Below are 20,590 nucleotides of genomic sequence, written 5' to 3'. Positions count from 1 at the left end.
TTAAACTGCATGTTCTGTTCATTTTCCTTCATGTTTCCCCCTCAGTTCTTCAGATTGGATTCTCCGATCGACCTTCAGGTTCACTCACTCTTCCTTCTGCCATCTCTAATCAGCTGTTAAGCATATCCAGTGAAGTTTCCATTTTAGTTTCTATGCTTTTCAGCTCCAAAATTTCTACCTGGCTCTTTTTAAAAATTTCTCTTCCTCCACTGAGATTCCCATACATTCATTCATTGTGCATACAACTTCGTTTAAGTTCTTGAGCGTATTTTCAGTAGCTGCTTTATCTGCATCACCAGGATTATCTTGGTTGGGTTGTAACTGACTCCTTTGTTGTTCTTCTTGAGTATGAATCACAATTTCCTATTTCTTGTCATAGTTCTTGTGTTACTGGGTTCTGAACATCGTGAATTATATGTTGTAGAATCTCTAGATTCCACTATCTTCTCTTGATGGTATTTAACTTGGCATGACTCAAACTCTGTCCCTCCTGCAGGGAGTAGCAGCTGAAATCTCCTCATAGTTTTTTCATCTTCTAACTACTGGTTTTTCTCCTAGACCCCCATGTCTCCCTCACATGTGTGGTTTCTAGTCATTTGGCTAAAGATTTGGGTGGACTCTGTGGTCAGATTTGGGGGTTCACTCTTTCTGTGGCTCTTCTTCCAGGATTCCCCCCAACATTGTGAACTCTTGCTTTTCAAACTTTAAGACAACCATGCTGCATCTTTCTGCCACCCAAGCACTTGTGGATTGGGGTGTGCATCCAAGCAACAAGCCACAGAGTCACCAACCAGTCTGACTTTTGACAGTAGCCTTTCCCTGGTGGGCTCCCCAGCAGTGTCTGCCTGGTTTGATCACCCTCCATGGTCTTTAAATAGTTGCTTTTTTTAATTCTTAAAATGTAGTTGATTTACAATGTTGTGTTAGTTTCTGGTGTACAGCCTAGTGATTCAGTTATACATATATAAATATTCTTTTTTGTATTATTTTTTATTATAGGTTATCAAAAGTTATTGAATATAGTTCCCTGAAATAGTTGCTTTAAAGAAATACTTTGCCCAGATTTTTTGCTGTTATCTGAATGAGGGTTAGTCCAACCAGTTTGCTGCGTCATTACTAAAAACCAGGGCTCTTTTGCATGCCTGTTAAAAAACTTAAAAAATATCTAAACTTTGATGAGCTGAGAACCCTTGATTAATGGACCCAAAGAAAACATTTTCAGGAAACTGGATCAGCTTATGTGTAACCTACAAACTTGAATACCTTAGGTGGGTGAGGAAGGAGTCCATGCTCTCTTTGGATAGGCATGTTGCATGTTCATAGATCAGAGCAGCCAGCTGGCCCACATGACCTCTGTCCGTCTGTCTGTCTATCTGATCCTAACATCAAGGATGCATTCGGGGAGAGCAGAGCAGTCAGAGAGTCCTAGATCCCCCTGAAATAACCAGGTCAATTGTTAAATTTTCTGAAACTTTATGAACCTATTTATAGCTCCCAGCTGTACTGCCTCTTGAAATCATAATTCTGTGTATTATTATCTGTTTCATAAAGTGCTGTGGTAGACTCACTATCTGAAACGCTCTATATAAATGTTCACACTTCAGTGTCAGAGGTAATACTCAGGTGTCACTGAAGTCTTCATTCATTTGAGAAATGTGTGTCAGCTGCAAGAGTCGTGCCTGGCGTGGAAGCAGGACATCAAAACCTCTCACAGGATGCGAGAGGGGCCCCGGGGAGTTTCCTGGGGCTGCCATTCAAAGGACTGTGTGGCTGGAAACAACAAAAATGTATCCTCTCATGGTTCTGGAGAGGAGTGTGTCGACAGGGCTGTGACCCCTCTGGGGAGGGGCCTTCCTGCCTCTTCCAAAGCTGGTGGCCCTGCCATCCTTGGCCTTGCATGTAGCTACATGCCTCAGTCCCTGCCTCCATCATCACAGAACCTTCTTTCCTCTGTGTGTCGTTTTCTGTCTATTACAAGTACACTGTCACTGGATTTAGGGCACCCTAACCCAGTATGATCTCACCCCAGTCCTTTCCTTGATTCCACCTGCAAAGACACTATTTCCAAATAAGGTCACATTCTGAGATTCCGGGTGGATGTGAATTTGGGGGGGCACACTCCTCAACCCACTAAGTTCCCCAAAGTAACCTGTCCATTGTATTCGAACTCCCATCTTCAGGTTTAAGGGCTGCATCTGGCTTCTGGGGCTCCCAGATTTGAGGAATCAGTTTTATTCATGACTTCAAATAAGCTCCAGGAGCACCACTGTTGTCATTTCAGACCAGCATCTGATTACTTCCATTTGTCTTTAAAGGTCAGCCCCTCCATCCTCCTAACAATTTGAGTCACCCTCCGGGGCCCAATATAGTCCTGTCATGTTGGTGACATATGGCCAAAAAGAACCATGCACTGGACTAAGAGCGTGTGGGCCTCAAGGTTTTGAATCCAGACAGTCTTATTTTTCCACCCACCTTCCAAAACCACATCACTTTATCAAACCCAAATTACATGGACCAGCAGCCAGCAACTGTGGCCCATGAGCCAAACCTGGCCCATCGCCTGTTTTTATAAATAAAGCTTTATTAGAACACAGCCAGGATCATTCATTTATATGTCAGCCATGGCTGTTCTTGTGCTATGATGTGAAAGCCTAGTGGTTGTAACAGAGACCACGTGGCTCCAGAAGTCTCTGGTCCTTTACAGAACAAGTTTGCTGACTCTGGTCTGAACAACGTACACTGAGCGACAGACAGTGCATTGTCAGGAGTGTGTTAGGCTGGGGAACATGCTCACCTGGAAACGCCGCTTGATCTTAAATAACTTGCATTCTGGAAGGTGTGTTCTGGCCACAGGAAGCAGAGCGTGGGCCCCTGTCTATCCCAACACTCTCACAGGCTCTCCTTGTTTCAGTAAGACTCCAGCTGTGGAGCACAATCATTGCAGCTGGTGGAACAAGGAACCGGTCTCAGTGAGTTCTAGTCCCTTTCCTCGTGGTGCCACTGAAGTTGCTTACTTCCTGGCTTCAGATGGAAACACAGTGGTATATAGTGTGCAAATGCCTGGTGTAAACAGTCAGAAAAAACTGAAAATAAGAGACCTCAATTAAACAAATTCCAACAGAATAATTCCAAAGGTCAATTCGATCAGGAAGACAGAGAAAGCTGGAGCCCCAGGAAATAGATGATTGGAAGTTCACAAGCTCCTCCTCTGAAACAGGCAGGGAAAGTAGGAGGCACCTGTCACTGCGTGGCTCTGGGGACATCTGGTGGTGAGAGCTGAGTCAAGGTCATGAGAAACAGAAAAATGCGCCAGACACGGACATGGTCCATCCAGTGGCTCTCGTGGCCCCAAAGGCATCTGGGAGGGGGAAGGGGGAGTTGGGGAATAGTCAGTAAACACGGGATTGAGCCAACACTCTCAGATTCAAACACACACACACACCCCTTTCTGCTTCCTTTAGGCAAATTATTTTAATCTATTATCAGTTTTTCTTTGCATTTTTTTTAAAAAGGCTTTTTAAAAAACTCGCCACTCCTTATTGGAGGGGCAGTGTGTCCCAGGCACCATGGTGTGTGCCACACTGTCCAGGCCTCCCCAGGAGTCAGTAGTCCCGGGACTCCACACGTTGGGCGAATGTGCTCAGAGCTGGGGCCAGGACAGCACAGGGATGGGGACAGGGGTGTGTGACCATAAAGCCACCTCCTCTCTCTGCCGTTTGTGGATGGAGCGGCTTCTCAAAACCTTAAAGGGAGCCAGCATTTATTTCAAATGAAGAAAGTCTGACTGTCAGCATTTTCCTGGAATGACTTTGTATCCTCGGCCACTTCATGCTCGGGCTAAGTGAGTCTTTCCATAGAGAATTTTGAAGCTGCCTATTTGGAAGATGTATGCACCTGGCTGGAAAAAAAATACACTTTTGTGCTTTCTCTTGGGCGAAGGGCTCTAGAAACAGAAGGCACTTTACCTTACTGCTCAAGACCCCGCAGTGCACAGACAGTCCCACGGAGAATGCCCGGCCCTGAGGCCAGCGGTGCCAGGGGGAGGCCCTGCCCTCAGAGGAGGTGCTTACAGTTTTGGGGGCAGTGGCTCTGTAGATGGCAAGCATCCTTCAGGAGCTTTTGATTTTCTGGATAAATGAGTTTAAAAATTGTATGAGCCCTTGAATATAGTTAAGCCTGATCAGATAGGAAAGGGAGAAGCTGTTATCCCGGCTTGTTATTCAGGAACTCCTGCGGGGCTCTTTTGGGGTTTATATTTGGAAAACCTTCCCTGCCTCTCTCCCAGCTCTCCCCACTGTGGAACGACTGTGCAGTGTCTCTCCCCCTCCCCTTCCTCTCCCAGTCTGGCCAGGGTCCCTGCATTTGAACTTGGAAGGCTGTGGTTAATGATTGCTCGTGCATCTTGTACGCGTCCGAAGCTGCCTCCCTGGGCTTGGTGATTGCAGCCCCACGCCACTCACTCTCTCCCTGCCTCTCTCTAGACCTGAGCATGCAGAATTCAGAGGGCGGATCTGACTCACCGGCTTCTGTGGCTCTGTGTCCATCAGCGGCTGCCCAGACGCCCGTGGCCCAGCCGGTGCCAGCCTCCCCGCAGGTAACAGACCAGCCCGCCGGCCACCCGGGCTGCTCCGGGAACAACAGCGCAACCACGTGGATGCGTCCACTTTGGTTTTGAAAAACACTGGAATCAGCAGAGTGAGGAATCTCTGTTTTTCTGAATTGGCTTCTCAGCTCCATGCCTGCAGCTGTTGAAATAGCCACACCCTCATCTGCCCGCCTTGTACCCCGTTAATTTGGCTTTTTCCCTGTTTGTTTAAAAGGTCTCACCAAGGACAAACTCAAAAGGAAAGCACTCCCCGACTCCGACTTAGTCCATTCTTATTTGCTAGTAGAAATTTTCTTGTACCTTGGAAATGACTCTTTTGCCTTATGGATAGAAAGTGATAAGAATATCACTTTCTATCCATAAGGCAAAAGAGAAGTTAGAATTCTTAGGATGTGGTTGAAAACCGAATCTAGCATTAGAATTGGTATCTTCTTTAAAATTTGCAGAGAGAATTTTCACATTCAGCCTCTCCCAACTTCTTGAATTCTATAGTGGATTGAAATACACCATAAAGTAGATGTGAACATAAAGTTAGTGGCGAGACTATATGAAATTGATGGTCACAGAACAGACTGGAAATCATAGGTGTGTGCAGAGGTCCACTGTGGTCACATGATCAGCTAGTATTTATGAATCTGAAAGTTAGGAACGTGAAAGAAAGAATTGATTATGGTGGGAAAAAACCCCATAATTCAGCAAAAGCAAAAAGGCAGACATTGAAGCAGTTTATTCAATTTAGAATGAATAGTTGGACATGTTCTGTGCTTATTTCCTGGAAGCGTGGACGCCCAAGCGTGGGTGCCAGGAGGGCGGTACCACTTGCGGTTGTGGCCTCGTTGATTGTTTCCGTGCCCACTGAGTCTGGTCCGCCAGCGCTTCACTTTGAGCTCCCCCGGGTCCTTCTCGCAGAGCCCCAGTCTCTGGCACCCCGGGACCAGGGTGGCCACTGTTTTCCCTGCTGTCTGACTGGTCCCAGGTCCTGCCATAGCCGCTATGCCCATCTGGGCTCCTGGGCTCCGACCCTGTTGGAGATGGATCCAGTCCCCCACCCCAGCCTTGGTGGCTGTGTCCCCCCCACACCTGCCCCCCCGTCCAAGCACTCTCACCCACAGACTGCCCCAAGTTCCCTGACCAGTGAGCACCCAGTTTCTTACCAGAAAGGGGCATTCTTGCCCCCTCTGTCCCCGTGACAGGCTCTTCGTGCTTCAGCTCTCAGCCCTGCTCCGTCCACCAGGCTCTGAGCACTGGCACCGTGGCCAGTGCAGCTGAGACACTGAATTCCACAATTTACTTAAATCGAACTAAATTTGAGTGGCCACACAGCCACACAGCCAGTAGTTCCCGTACTGGACAGCTCCGCCGGAGGGCGTGTGTGTGTGAATCCTTACTATTCTTGTTTATTTGAGGTGAAATTCACATGATGCAAAATTCTCCATTTTAAAGTGAATTCCGTGGCACTGAAGACACTCCTAATGTTTTACAGCCTCCACCTCCATCTGGTTCCAGGACGTTTTCACCCCGCAAAAGAAACCCTGCACCCCATTAGCGGCCACTCCCCACCCCTGTCCCCCAGCCCCTGACAGGCACAGATCCACTCTGTGTCTGCGGACTGGCCTGTTACGGACGTTTCACATCCATGGAGTCACACACTGTGTGTCCTTCTGTGTCTGCTTCTCTCCCTGAGCATCGTGTTCTCAGGGTCCGTCCACGTGGAAGCAGGTGTCAGTGCTTCACTCCTGTCTCTGGCTGAGTGATGTTCTGGTGTGTGGAGGGACCACCCTGTGTTCATCCATCCATCCTGCTGATCCCTGTACCATCTGTGTTCTCTTTGTCTTTGGTGGTGAGCTCCTGGGGGGCTGGGTCCCTGCTGACTTCTCTTAGAATAGTGGTGTTTATTAGGCAAAGCCCTGCAGAATCACCATGATCAGGGAGATTTAGGGTCCACACTGGACAATCACACAGTCACAGTTGATGACTTCTGAAGCCCCAGCTTTACAGAAACAAAATATTCCTAACCCCCCCTCACCTCTGGAGGACATTTGCATCCTTCACATTTTCTTAGCTTTGTGTGTCCAACCAGTCCTCTGGGCACAATGACAAAGCCCCACTATGAGGACGACACAGGGGCCCAGAGAGCAGCCGTGGAGACCCCGGAGTTGGCCTGGGCTGAGTCTGGCTCTAGAACTCACGATGCTGAGGCCACGAGACCTCAACCTGGCCTTGACCACTCTGGGCTTCTCATGTGTCAGGTGGGGATGGGTCCAGTGTGTACTGAGAAGCTGTGGTGTGTGACCCAGCGCTCATCCAGGGGGAGGAGATATGGACAGACGGCCAGAAGGCTCTTCTCAGCCCCCAGCTCTCAGCCCACGTCACCTCACTGACCACAGACCCTAAGGAGGCAAAGGCGCTGGGGGCGGGTGGAGGCGCATGTGTGCGCGGGTTTGCACGTGTGTGTTCGTGCACGTGTGTGCGTCCCCGCTGCATCCACCTGAGTGCGTGCGACCGTGCGCTCTCCTCTCCTCCCCTCCCTATCCTGCTCCTGTTCCCATAAAGCCACAGTGGAACCGGGCGGTCACTCTGGCTGTAACCTGTGTTTGTTTGCAGGACTCGCCTCTGACAAGCCTAAATGTCCTCTCTCCTTCCCTTTTAGAGGGTGTTGGTCCAGGCAGCGGGCTCGGCTCCCAAAGGGGCCCAGATGCAGCCAATCTCCCTCCCCAGAGTCCAGCAGGTGCCACAGCAGGTAACCACAGCGCAGGTGGAGTGGGATGCGGTTGGCACTCGCACTCGGGAGCCCTCTCAGAACCGTGATGCATGCTTTCCTGTTGCTGCTCTCCCTTTCTGTTTGATGTGTTCAGTTCCTTACCAGAAAGTTCGTTTGGAAGCTATGTTAAAAACAAACAAAAATCTTTTGCTGCAGATAGTTTGCGACAAGCCAAGAAAGCTGATGATCTTTCATTCATTCAGATATGCAGCCTTTGGGGCGCAAGCGAGCCCCTAGGTAGAGCGCGGGGTGCTGCGGTAGACACGCAGGCAGATAGCGGAGGTTTCTGGATTGGAGGAGCATGGAGCCTCCGGGGGAGGCAAACCCATCCGCAGGCAAGTGCTGGACCCTCAGACGGGCGCGTCTTGTGAAATTCATTATTTGAGAACAAAGCTGGACTGCGTGGTAGCAGCATTGATCATCAGCTCAGACGGTCAGCGTGATCTGGGGCAGCCGTCGGCAAACCTTTTCCAGGGAAGGACTAACTGTACAAGTTTTTTGGCTTTGCATGCCAGATGGTCCCTGGCACAACCACACAACACTTGCCAAAGTCATAAAGGAAGGGCATGGCTGTGTGCCAATAAAACTTTATTTGTAAGAATGGGTGGGCCAGGTTTGGCCTGAGGGCCGGGGTTTGCCGACTCCTGCTCTGTAAGATGCTGAGTTAAAATCAGCTCCTGCCTGAAAGTAACGCTGAACATAAGATGGAGATGGCAGGACCTGGACACGCCTCTCTCTTCGAGGCACTCCTGCTCAGTTTAGTAGTCTGTTAAGAGATGTGTGTCTGAGGCCATGTGGTTTCCGGGAAGGCTCTGGGCCGACTGGCGGGGAACCAGTGGCACTGCCTTAGCTCCTCAAGGGAGGGGCGACCACAGCTTCTGATTCCAGAAGCTTCCCCCCATCTGTGGGGCTGGGCCTGTCCCAGCTGTTTCTCTCTGGGCAGCTCAGACTTCGGGGCTGACTTCTGGATTTTACCCAGCCCCCCCCCAACCATGCCCACCCAGCAAGTGCACCCTGGCACCTTCCCCAGCAGACTGGTCCTCCCAGGGCTGGGCGTGTGCACGTCCGCCTCCTGGGCTGCCGGCGGGGTGGGGCTCGGCCCTGTCCCGCTGCTGCACACAAAGTCCTGTAGGGAGAACACAGAGAGACTGACTCTGGCTCCCCTCACCCAAAGCGGGGTTGAATTAGGCATCCACAAGCCTCCCTCTGCCGTGAGATGCTGAGGTTCCGCACACGCAGCCCTGGGCCTCCACCCCAGGGCCAGCGTCCCTCGGGGGTCCTCAGCCAAGGCTCTGAACTGAAGATGAGGGAGGGATGAGGCCAGAGGTGCTGGGATCTCCCCGTTTGCCCCCTCCCCATCTCCCATTCCCACTCCGGGCACATCGCTCCTGCCACTTCTGCTCAGAATTTCAATGTCTCTCCAGCATGGCTCCCAGGACCCTTGCCCCACTGCTGGGAAGGGGCACCAGGGCCACGGCAGGGAGCAACAGGGGGCGGTAGAGAGTGTGACCACCTCCCCTGCCAGTGACGTGGGGGGATCCGATGCTCCGAGGTCCCCATTCTGTCCACACCTCTGGCTTCCGCTATCCAGCGGGACCGGCCTCTCTGCCCGTGGCCAGCAGACGGCAGGCATCCTCCCCGCACGTCACGGGGGCCCCGACCTGCCTCCCCCGTGCCCCGCAGTAGAGACAGGCAGCTCCCAGCAAGCGCAGCAGAGCCCCCGGGGCTGCCGGGAACACGTGCCTTGACGAGACCATCTCTGTACTCTCTTCCGCAAGTGCTGGCCACGGGCAGGAAGCCTGTAGTGGGGTACTTCCTCAGTGCTCATGAAAGGCAGTAAGAGGTCTTTGTGCCCGAATGATCTGGAAACGTGGACAAGGAGACTGTGTAACGCCAGGTATCCACTGTTGTTTCAGGTGCAGCCCGTGCAGCACGTGTACCCCCCCCAGGTGCAGTACGTGGAGGGGGGCGACGCCGTCTACACCAACGGAGCCTTGTACGTGCGTGTCCTCCTCCCTGCAAGGGGCCTCGCAGGGAACCAGCCATGGGCCACGTCCCACCGCCTTCCTCCAGGCTCACGTGGTCCATGGGGGATGTGTCGGCACAAAGTCCCCTCCCTTACCCCTCGGGTGACAAGTTCCAACTGTTACAGCAGTATCAGCCCAGTGGAGATTTCAGAAATCACAGGCCTTTGTAGTTCTACTTCTAGAAAAGGCAGTCTTAAAAAAAAAAAAAAAAAAGGAGGGAGGGAGGGAAATAACTCAGCAGTAGAGCATGTGCTCAGCACGCACGCAGTCATGCTGGGTTCAATCCCCAGTACCTCCATTAAAAAGGCAATCCAACTTACGCATCTGAAGACTCCACCTCCACAACCCAGGAGCCGTTTCTGGAGCTCTGTGTTATCCTCCTGGCCCCTGTTAACCTCTGGCTTTGTGTGATGCTGGTAAAGCTGGATTTTCCACTTGTCAAGGCGTCTAGGGGTTTCTGCTTTTGGACCCTGTGATGCTCGGGGCAGAAAACGATGCGATTCCCAGAAGCTGACTGCGCTCAAGATGCGCATCCTCTTGCTTCTTTCTGCCTCCGGTTTCCACGACTCCCCTCGTGAGTTCTGGGACTGCACGTGAGGGTGTGGTTGTGGTTAGAGAGGTGTGGTTGCTGGAGCTGGTGAGTGTCTCCAGCACAGCCCTGAGGGTTATAACGCAGTGACACAGAGGAGCGCAGGTGAACATCAGGACCCCAGTGAGGTCTGGAGGAGGCTTCGAGTCAGCGTCCTGGTTTGGTTGCCCTGCAGTCAGAGAGGATGTCCCCAGGGGTCGGGGGACCAGAGCGCAGGTCAGAGGGGCCGCTCTGCCCCCCAGACGGGCCTCCCCTCAGGACATGGCACTAACCTGTAGTCACCCCTGAGGAAAATTTCTACTGAATGGTCTCCTTTTACTATGGCTGGATCTTTAAAACGTAATTCTCAACCGACATGGTTAATAATTTGATCCAGATGTTAAAGGAACATCAGAGGAATTCTTGGAATCACTTAGAAATTCTATTATGTAAATACATTTTTTTAACTTGCTATTTTTGAAAAAACTAGAGACTCACAGGAAATTGCAAAATTAGCCCCAGACCCCCTGCCTGTGTTGACATCGTCTACGACCGCAGGATGGTCTCAAAAGCAGGGCACTGACGTCAGTCACGTTCAGCACTGCGGCCGCTACACACTCTTGTGCACGCGGGCGTGTGTGTCTAGCTCTCCACGGTCTTGCCCCCAGGGTAGACCCCCTGTAACCACAGTCAGATCCAGCCCTTCACCCCCCAGGAGCACCCGCGAGCAGCCTGCATGTGCAGTTTGTCGACCAGCCAGCTGTCACCTGAACACTGGCAGAGACGATGGCCATGAGCTCTGCTCTGTTGACAGTTTGTGTCCGCCTTGCCCTGTGGGCTGGGCCCCCTGGGTTCCCATGTTGACATGAAGCCTTCTCTCTCCCGGCAGGCGGACAGCCTACGCCTACAACCCCGAGCCCCAGATGTACGCCCCCAGCAGCGCCGCGTCCTACTTCGAGGCCCCGGGCGGCGCCCAGGTGACCGTGGCAGGCTCCTCCCCGCCCGGGGTCCCCTCCCACAGCATGGTGGGCATCACCGTGGATGTCGGGGGGAGCCCCATCGTCTCCAGCGCAGGAGCCTACCTCATCCACGGGGGGATGGACAGCACCAGGCACTCCCTGGCCCACACGTCCCGGTCGTCGCCGGCTACGGTATGTACGGCCGAGGCTCCCGGGGGCGGCAGGTTAGGCCCTGAATAGACTCCCAGCAGCAGCAGGGACGGTGAGTAGAAGGCGGCCTGAAGCGTGGGTCTCGGAGCCCCGCCAGCCTGAGACGGGCCGGCTCACCGACCCCTTTGACCCTCAGTCCCTCCCTCGGTCAAGACAGAAGGCAGATGGCCACGGTGGGCGGCTGTGAGCGAGGCATGTGGGATGGCGTCCCCCACGGGTGACCCGTCGTGACCCTCGCCAGCCTCTCAGAGATCAGTCCCTCTGCAGGAAAGCTGGGCTGAATGAAGCCAGGGCCCTACCCAATTGTTACCCCGAAACAGGGGCTCACCTGCTTTACGTTGTATCTGCTTTTAAAACTCCGTTTTCCATATTCACTCTTATTGTTTAAACTAGCGCAGAGTAAAACGGGCGTTTTTGGCATACAGACCTGTGAATTTTGACGCACATATGGACTCGTGTGCCTGTCCCCACCCCAGGACACAGAGTGGTTGTGTCACCCAGAAGCTCCCTCGGGTACTGCTTGTCGGTCACGACCCCCTCTCGCCCACAACCCCTGGCAACCGCTTGTCTGTTCTCCGTCACTGCAGTTTTGTTTCTTGGGGAATGTCATGTAAAGGGAGCCTTTGTGACTGGCTTCTGTCGCTCTGTGTGGGGCCCCAGAGATCCCGCCCAGCTGTCTCCGAGTCAGTGGCTCCTTCTTGCTCCTGAGAGGTGCCCCATTCCACCAGAGCTCGTTTATCCAGTTGCCAGCCAAGGGCCGCTCGGGCCCTTCCCAGCTTTCAGTGACTAAACAAAGCAGCTCAAAGGACTCCCGCATGCAGACATAGCTTTTCCTTTCTTTGTGGTCAATACTGACCAGTGGGGTTGCTCCTGCAGTTAAGTGTACATTTAACTTTGTCCAAAACCGCCAGTGCTTTCTGGGCGGTGGTACCGTTTCGCGCTCCTCCAGCCACGTGTGAGGCCCCCTTGCTCTGCCTCGCTGCAGGCACTTGGTGTTGTCAGCATCCCTCGTAGGCGCATGGTGGTGTCTCCCTGTGGTTGTAATCTGCATTTTCAGGGGGAAGGGTATAGCTCAAGTGGTAGAGCGTATGCTCAGCACCCAAGGGGTCCTGGGTTCAATCCCCGGCACCTCCTCCAAGGGGAAACCAATGAAGAAACCTAATTACCTCCCCCTCAGCAAACAAACAATACAAGCAAAGCGTGTGCTTTCATTTGTGCCACAGATCGGTCTCCTCCTTTAAGCAATCCTGACATGAGGAATTGCAATTTGCATTTTCGTAATCACCATGGGTGGCGAGCCTCCGTTCATGTTTTTTGCCTTTGTAGACAGTCCTTGGTGATGTGTCCGTTGAAGTCGTTTATTTTTTTAGCTGGGTTGTTTGTTTCCTTACTGTTGTGTTTTGAGAAGTGTTTGTATATTCTGGATACAAGGCCCAGGCTGGATATGTGATTTGCAAATATTACCTTGCAGTCTTTGGAGTGTATTTTCATTCTCTTGAAAGTGGCTTTTGATTCTTTGGCCATTGAATAAAGCTGTGCTTGTGTTCCAAAAAAAAAAAAAAAAAACAAGTGTCTTTTACAGAGAGAAAATTTTTTTCCAATGATTTTGATCAAATGCGATTTGTCAGTTTTTCTTTTTTGAAAAGATCATACTTTTGATGTCGTCCTATGAGCTCTTTGCGTATCCCCTGGTCATGAAGGTTTTCCTCCTGTGTTTTCTTTGAAAAGTTTTATTGTTTTGCATTTTACATTGAGCTCTGCTTCATCCTGAGGTAACTTTTGTATAAGACTTAAAGTTTGTTGTGGCTTATGTTTACGCATATGAAACAACTGGTTGTTCCAGCATCATTTGTTAAAAAGACTGTACTTTCTCCATCGGATTGCTCTTGTGCCTTTGTCAAAAATCCATTGGCCTATTTGGGACCTTCTGTTCTGTTCTGTTCTGTCGATCTGTGCGCCTGGCCCTTTGCTAATACCACACTGTCTTAATCATGGCAGCTTTAGAGTCAGCCTCAAATTGGGTGGAGCAATCCCTCTCACTTTATTCTTCTTCAGTGTTGTGTTGGCTGTTTCCATAAATTTAGAATTTTCTATAAAAATTTTAAATCAGTTATATTTACCGAAAAAAATCCTAGTGAGATTTTTGATTAAACAACATTAAAGCTGTGTATCAATTTGGGGAGAATTGACATCTTCACTATTTTGGGTCTTCCAATCCATGAACATGGTATGTTTTCTCCATTTATTTAGATCAGCTTTGATTTCTTTCAACAGCTTTTGGTATTTGTTAGCATGCAGATCCTGTGCTTATTTTGTTAGATTTACACCTAAGTATTTCATGTTTTTGGAGCTACTGTAAATGGTATTGATTTTCAATTTCAGCTTCCGAGTGCTCATTGCTAGTGTGTGAAAATACAGTTGATTCCTGGCTCTTGACCTTGCCTCCTGCAACCTCGCTAAACTCACTTTTTAGCTCTAAGGGTTTTTTGGTCTGCAGATGGGAATGATTTTATTTCTTCTTTTCCAATCTGGATGATTTTTATTTCTTCTTGCCTTATTACGCTGGCGAGAACGTCCAGTATGATGTTCCACGGCAGTGGTGAAAGTGGACATCCCTTGTCTCGTTCTCAGTCTTGGGGGAAGAGCTTCAGTCTTTCACCCTTAAGTGTAGTGCTACCTGTAGGTTTTTCACAAATACCCTTTTTCAGGTTGGGGACGTTTCCTTCCATTCCTTAGTTTCTGAGAGTCTTTATCATAATTGGAAAATGAATTTTTCTCAAATGCCTTTTCAACATTGATATGATCATGTGTTTTTTCCTCCTTGGACTATTGATATGATGGGCTAGATGGATTGATTGTCAGTTGAGAAATAACTTCCTATTTCTGTGTGGGCTTAATCTGAAGCAGAAGGTGACATTCTAGCCTCATCCCTGCTCTTTTGGTCCTGATGTGTTTTGGGGTCACCCTGACATCAGAGGTTCCCGGACTCTTGCTGTCCTCTCTCTCTCTGAGTCCAGAGTGCTCCCCAGGACCCGGCTCTGAGGACAGGCATGGAGAGAAGTCACTTGTTCCCTAGAGCCGTGACTGTGGGCAGTGCCTGCACTCTATCCCGGGGGCACCAGCCTCACTCGGTGCCCCCAGGGCCTCAGCCCACCCTCAGAGAATTGGCTGGGGGACCTGAGTTTAGAACCACTGTCATCAGAAGTGTTCCTCACAGACAGCATTAACTTTCACAAGTGTGGTGGCTCCGCGTCAGCAAACTGCGTCAGCTTATACTAGTGAGTAACCTGGGGTCGCAGGTCACAGACCTACTGCCATCACAGGTCACAGTGTCCACACCACCTCGTGGCAAACAAGTGTGCAGCTCCGACCCCGGGCCGCCCGGTTCCTGTGATCGGTCATCTGGGTTGCATTAGAAGAATCAAGTTTTAGAATCGATTGGAAATCTGTGACCAGGCTGTGTTTTCTCAAACACACACCCCTCACACCCTGTGAAGGTCCTGGAGGGGGACCACCTCGGATGAGCACCTGCCTCCGGACTCCACCTGCTCTGTTGTGATGTTTTGGCTTTTGGTGTGGGGCCACCTCACAAGGATCCGCGGAGATCCCAGGCACTTTCCAGGAGCCAAGAACGGGGCAGCCCTGAGGTTGCAACAGCAATAAATGACGACTCCTGGAGCTGGCGTTCCACGGCTACCAATTTTATTATGTCAGAGTTGTGTTTCGAGGGATTTCAAGTTAATCCCGAAAATGGAGCACAAAGACCAGAGCAAATCGGCACCAGCAGCCCCACTGAGTTTGGGTGACACATTTTCTTGAGTCTTATTTCTGGTTAAAGTTTCACTGGTGTTTTAAATCTTAGAATTGAATTGCCCAATTGGTAAGTTTTGGATAACTTTCCCTGTTGTGCTTTTTTTTTTTTTTTTTGATCACGTGGAGCAGAGATGCCCAGCTGAGAGATCCGCCCTTTGGGTCGTGTCAGGGGGAGGCTGGGGGGGCCCCTGGGGCTTTGAGAAGAGCTGCCCCCCACCCCATGCAAACAGGCAGCCCCCATGGGCCACATAATGGGGGCTGATGAAGGCAAATCACCTATCCAGCTTTTAGGATGAGAGGACATGCCGTCAGGGTCTGAGCAGGGCTCCCGGACCTGGCCTGGTGAAGGGTGGCTGGCCTGGTGAACTTCGCATTTCCTGGAGGTCGAGAAGCGCCAGCACACAGGCAGCCGTGGCCTTGGGTGCTCTGATCACACTGAGGTCGGGGTGTCTGCCCTGGGGACCCCACTCAGGTGGGCCGGACACCTGGTCTGTGAGCACCTGCTGCACCGAAGCCAGAAGGGCCAGCGCTTCACCTCGGAGGACGGCGGCAAATCAGTTCCGTCCTTTTCTGGCCATGGTCAGCGACAGGAAGAACTCCTGTAAGCTCGTGGCATCTGATGTGATTTCCAGACACACCTAAGACAGCACCAGCCGTTCCGTCCACCCCCACGTGGGGATGGAGTCCCAGCATCCCATGCGCCAAGTGAATGTGTCTGTAAAGGACCTGCTCCCGTCTGTGCCGAGTCAGGGCTGGCGGAGCCTCCGCATCGTCCACGGCTCCCTGCGTGTGGCCTGGTTTCCCTCTCGTGTCCCTCTATCCTTGCAGCCACCCTCCCTGGCAGCCCTCTGGGCTGGTGCACCATCCACGCAGCACCACAACTCACTGTGGCTTGTCCACTGCCCCACAGCTCTTCTCTGTAGCCGGCATCTTCTGTGCAGACTCAGGACATCCTGCTGGGACCACACGCTCACATGCATAACGTGCATTCCCTAGAAGCTTCCGCAGCCTCTGCACATCAGAGCTTTTGTCCAGCTGCCAGAGCAGAAGTTTTGCCGGCAAACACACAATGTTTGATAAAGGAATTTTGCCACTAGTGCATCTGCTTTTTTCTCTAAAATATTCAGCATCACTTTTTTGTTAACTGAATAGACTTTTCTTAAGAGCAGTTTTAGGTATGTGGAAAAATCGAGCGGAAAGTATAGAGAATCTCCATGACCCCCACCCCACCCGCACACAGTTTTCCTTGTTATTAACATGTCGCATAAGTTTGGTGCATTTGGTACAGTCAGTGAGCCAACACTGGCTCATTAGCATGATTAACCAAAGCCCCTGGTTTACAATAGGATTCACCCTTTGCGTTGTACACTCTGCAGGTTTTGACACACATTTAATGACATCATCACTTTTGAATCTGGTTTTACAAGTTGGGAGCAGTGCCTGTGTTGACTGAGAAGCACCCCTTTGAAGGACCTGTCCGAAGTTCCGTCTCTGTTCTGCTGTAAGTGACAAAACTAAAGAATGACGTACCGGAATGCCCTCTTGTGCTTACACTGCAAAGTGTCAGTTAACTTACCAGAGAAGTCATTGCTCCTGTGTACGTGACACAGACCCACAGAACATGTCAAGGGCTACGGCGGACAAACGGGCCACTCCCCTAATAAACCCTCTTCCTCGGCTCCTCTGCCCGGTCCTCGTCTTCCTGATATTTTCCTTCCTGGCTGTGTATGCAGATGATCAGTGTGCAACCACGGATTGGATCCCAGTCCACAAGCAGGACGTTCCTCCAGTGATTCGACTGGTTAACAGTGGGGGGTTAATTTCCAGGTCACGTAAGATGCTGACGTTTGGAGAGGCCACCTGACTGGCAGTGGGAATGCTCTGCGTTATTTTTAACAACAGCTTTGTTGTTAGTCTGGATATTTCCAAACTAAAAGTTAAAAATATTTTTAAGTTAACGAATTAAGAAGTAGAACTCTATTTTTTTAAAGTTCTTGGAACTACAAGAAGAACTAAACATATTTGCTAGCTGTTAAAAATGATTACCACCCACCCCCTCAAAAAAATTACTTCTATGAGGTAGAAAGAAAAGAGGAAAACGGGTTTTTTTTTAATACCTTTTTTCCTATTTAAATTTTAACCACATGTATGCATTACCTTCTACATTTTTTATTGAGGCAAAATTCATATAACATGAAATTAACCATTTTAAAGCATGTAATTCAGTAGCATTTAGTACATTCAGTGCAGCAATCCCTCCTCTAGTGAAAAAATTCAAAAAATCAGTTGAGCAGTAAAGTATAATCTATATGGTGTAATTCCGTGAGTGATGTACGTTTGCTCAGTAAATCTCTGGGGGCAGAGGCAGCAGACTGCAGTCCTCCAGCCAGATCCTGTCAGCTGCCTGGTTTTGTAAATAAAGTTTTATTGGCACGCAGCCACGCCCACCCACTCGTACACCGGCTGTGGCTGCTTTCCAACTACAGGGGCCGAGCTGAGCAGCTGTAACAGAGAGCGCATGGCCCACAAAGCCCAAAATATTTACTCTTGGGCCCTTTACAGAAAAGTTTGCCAACTCCTGATCTAGAAGAACTGGCTCAGAAAGAGCCCCACGAAAGATTAAGTGATAAACACAAGGAGCGGAACTGAATGTGTCATACAGCCCCAACCGAGGAGAAACCGTTAAAGCAAGCGTGGATGTGACCTGGGACCCAGCTGCTGGGGACAAGGGCAAGAGCAGGAGCCCAGGAGAGGCTGAGGCAGGGCTGTGATGGGGTGGGGCAAGCGAGGTGCCCAGGATGCCAGATTTCCAGAGTTGCTCCCCTCCGGGCTGATCCTGCCACGACACGACCTGGAGAATGAGCACTTCCTTCAGTTTGATGCCCGGGCGCCTTGAGGGCCCCACCCCAGTCCTGGCCCTGGACAGAGACTTGGATGTCTCTGGGCTACTCAGGTTTTGGTGTGGCCAGCACATATGATATTACTACGTGATGTTTAAATGTTTCATTAGCTAAATTAAAATGGGCCAACAGATTGAAAATGCCCCCCTCCCCCTCCCCAGCAGTGAGCCCTGTGGTCCTACCCATCTTCCGACCAGCCCTTCCCTTAACTGCAGCGTTTCCTTTCTCCAGGCGGGACTGTGTGATTGTACTTCCCTAACCTCCGAACTCCCAGCCTGCTGCTCTTGTTCTTTTAAAATACTCTCTATTTTCTTTAAAGATCCAAAAGCGTTGTTCATAAACCATGTAAACTTTTATTTCCTCCTTCTCTGGTCACATAAACCAGCTCTGTTTTAGGGCATAAGGTTAACTCCAGCAGGTTCTCCATCCTTGTCCTTGCTTCTCCCTGCGTGTTCAGAAGCATCATCCCCCGTCCCCTTCCCGCGTCTAGCCCAGGAGGCGGGGTCGGGACACTGAAAAGGGCAGACCAGCCTGGAGCTGCTGGCCCTCTGCGGGGGTGACCTTGGTCTGGCAGGTCATTTTAGGAGGTTATTATGTTATAAATGGAGTGGCCATTTGGGCAGCTGCTAATGAACTCAGAGGAGAAGTCAGCTCACCTCCCTTAGGAGACACGGTCTAGCCCTTATGGATTAGATTATGCCGGGATTGTACAGGAAAGGAAAGGAATTGTTTAAGTTCCTTTAAAAAAATTTTTAAATAGTGGACTGAATTAATATACTTGGGAGTGATTTAAACTTGTCGGCGCCCCGCTGGCACCGCGAGTTCCTGAGACAGTGCCTTCCGTCGCAAGTGCTTATTAAGCGTTTTCTCGCCTGCCGACCGAGCCGTAAGCCCATGTGTCCTTCCGCCAGGCGTTCTGTCACTCATCCACGCGGGCGAGACCAGCGTAACTAAGCAGCCAACAAGGAGGAATGTGGGCTGCACCGCACCCAGTCGGAAATAAAGATTAAGCTCCTGCTAAGTCAAGAAATAGAGGCACAAGGGTGTGCAACCAAGATGGAAGGAGTCTCCCAGAAGTTCAGAAAACAGAAGTGATTTTAGGGAAAGCTGCCTGGCCCTGGGGTGGGGAGGGGCCACTGCTGCGTCTCCTTGGCTAGTCCTTACTGTTTGACATGTGGGCCTGTGCAGGTAGCACTTCAGTAATTTTTAAATAACAAAAAAGTAAACTCCAGTCAAGTATAAAATTAGTTTCCATTTTAAGCATATTTAAAGATTAAACACGAACTTTTCCAGGCACCGAGAGGACCGATCAAGGCCTTTGTGCTTGCACACTAGGAATAACTTGGTCAGGTCTGTAAGGAAGCCTCCCACTCAAGCTGCCCGTCTTCAAGTTCAAGAGCTGACAAGTCTTTTCCCAGGATGCTGGACCGCAGCGCTGGGAGGCGGCGGCGCAGCGCCCTCTGCTGGATGCGCTGCGCCTTCGGGCCTGGCTCCTGGGCATCAATCTTCGATGTTTTCCTGACCCTCACCGCCTTCAGAAGTTTACCCGACGCTTTCATTTTAAAACACGGTGAACACCTTGGGACGTTCTGCTGTGCTTTAAGTTAATTTAACGTATCAGCAGGCTTGTTCAGACACTATTTAACAGCTGTGGTTTTTGAGGATGCTCCTATACAGCTAATGTTCATTTCTGTTCTTTTCCACCATACTCACAACGCCATGCTTTTTAGCAGTCAGTCTTACATGTCTGGCAAACTTCTGGGTGTCCTCAGGACCCTCTCAGGAGCTCCACGAGGTCAAAACTGGTTTCATAATAGTACCAACTCATCAGTTACCCTTTTCCCTGTGTTGACGTTTGCCCCAATGATGCAAAATCAGCACGATTGACACAGCTGGGCACACACCAAGGCAGACGCGTCCGAGTCTCCAGATGCCCCTGTACCCTCCGCGGCATGCACGCACAGCAGAGAGAAAGAGAAGAAAAGAAAGGAGAAATGCCAAGTATCAGTTTCACTCAAGAATATCCCTGACGAAGCAGTAAAAATGATTAATATTTTTTAAATTTCAACCCTCGAGAACACGGCTTTTTAATATTCTGTGTGGTGGAAGGTTCTGCTGCTGTCTGCCAAGGTGTGATGACTGTCACAAGGAAAAGCCCAAGTGCAGGTGAGTTGTGAGCAGAATGAGCCACTTTTTTTTTCATGAAACGCTGCTTTTCCTTGAAAGGATGATAGACAAATTATGACTATTCAGACTCAGAGATTTGGCAGATATTTTCCCAAAAATGAATGTCTGTGAGCCTGACGTACGCAGGAAAACAGGTTTTATTGCCAATGCATTCTCAAACCCAAAAAGAAATAGAATTTTGGAAAGCTGGTATCTTTCTGAAGAGATTGGCACTGATATTAACAAATGTGATTTTTTTCAATACCATATGATGAGATGTCAGCTTTTGCAAGATCTGCAAACTCTGAGCCAATAGTTTCCAAGTGACCAGGGCGTGGTGTTACAGAACCATGCATGTGGGTAAGAGATTCATTCAAATTACAAGAGAGACTAAAGGGGTTTTAAACCAGTTATATAGTTTTTCTTGAGGTAAAATCCGCTTAACATAAAATTCACCATTTTAATCATTTGAGAGGGTACAATCAATAGCTTTTGGTACATTCACCGTGTTGTGTAACCATCAGCCTATCTAGTTCCAGAACATTCTCATCACCCTGAAAGGAAACCCTCTAGCAGTTGG

The 20,590-nt window shown here is 50.2% G+C and overlaps 1 protein-coding gene across 7 annotated transcripts in view; it reads left to right on the top strand.

Moving 5' to 3' along the window:
- RFX2 (regulatory factor X2) overlaps nt 1-20,590 on the top strand; it is an 86,416-nt gene that overhangs the window by 41,727 nt on the left and 24,099 nt on the right. For 3 of the 7 annotated variants that reach the window (XM_031437049.2, XM_031437050.2, XM_064479801.1), the window contains exons 2-5: nt 4,482-4,594; nt 7,257-7,346; nt 9,284-9,363; nt 10,852-11,113. In XM_031437049.2, the coding sequence (XP_031292909.2) occupies nt 4,490-4,594; nt 7,257-7,346; nt 9,284-9,363; nt 10,852-11,113 (537 nt within the window). In that variant the 5' untranslated portion in view covers nt 4,482-4,489. The other 4 variants (XM_064479802.1, XM_064479804.1, XM_064479803.1 and 1 more) reach the window with 4 other exon arrangements.

The sequence above is a fragment of the Camelus dromedarius genome, chromosome 27 (assembly GCF_036321535.1).
Source record: "Camelus dromedarius isolate mCamDro1 chromosome 27, mCamDro1.pat, whole genome shotgun sequence".
Classification (NCBI taxonomy): domain Eukaryota; kingdom Metazoa; phylum Chordata; class Mammalia; order Artiodactyla; family Camelidae; genus Camelus; species Camelus dromedarius.
Note: the sequence above shows the minus strand (reverse complement) of the source record. Positions and strands in the feature narration are given on the sequence as shown.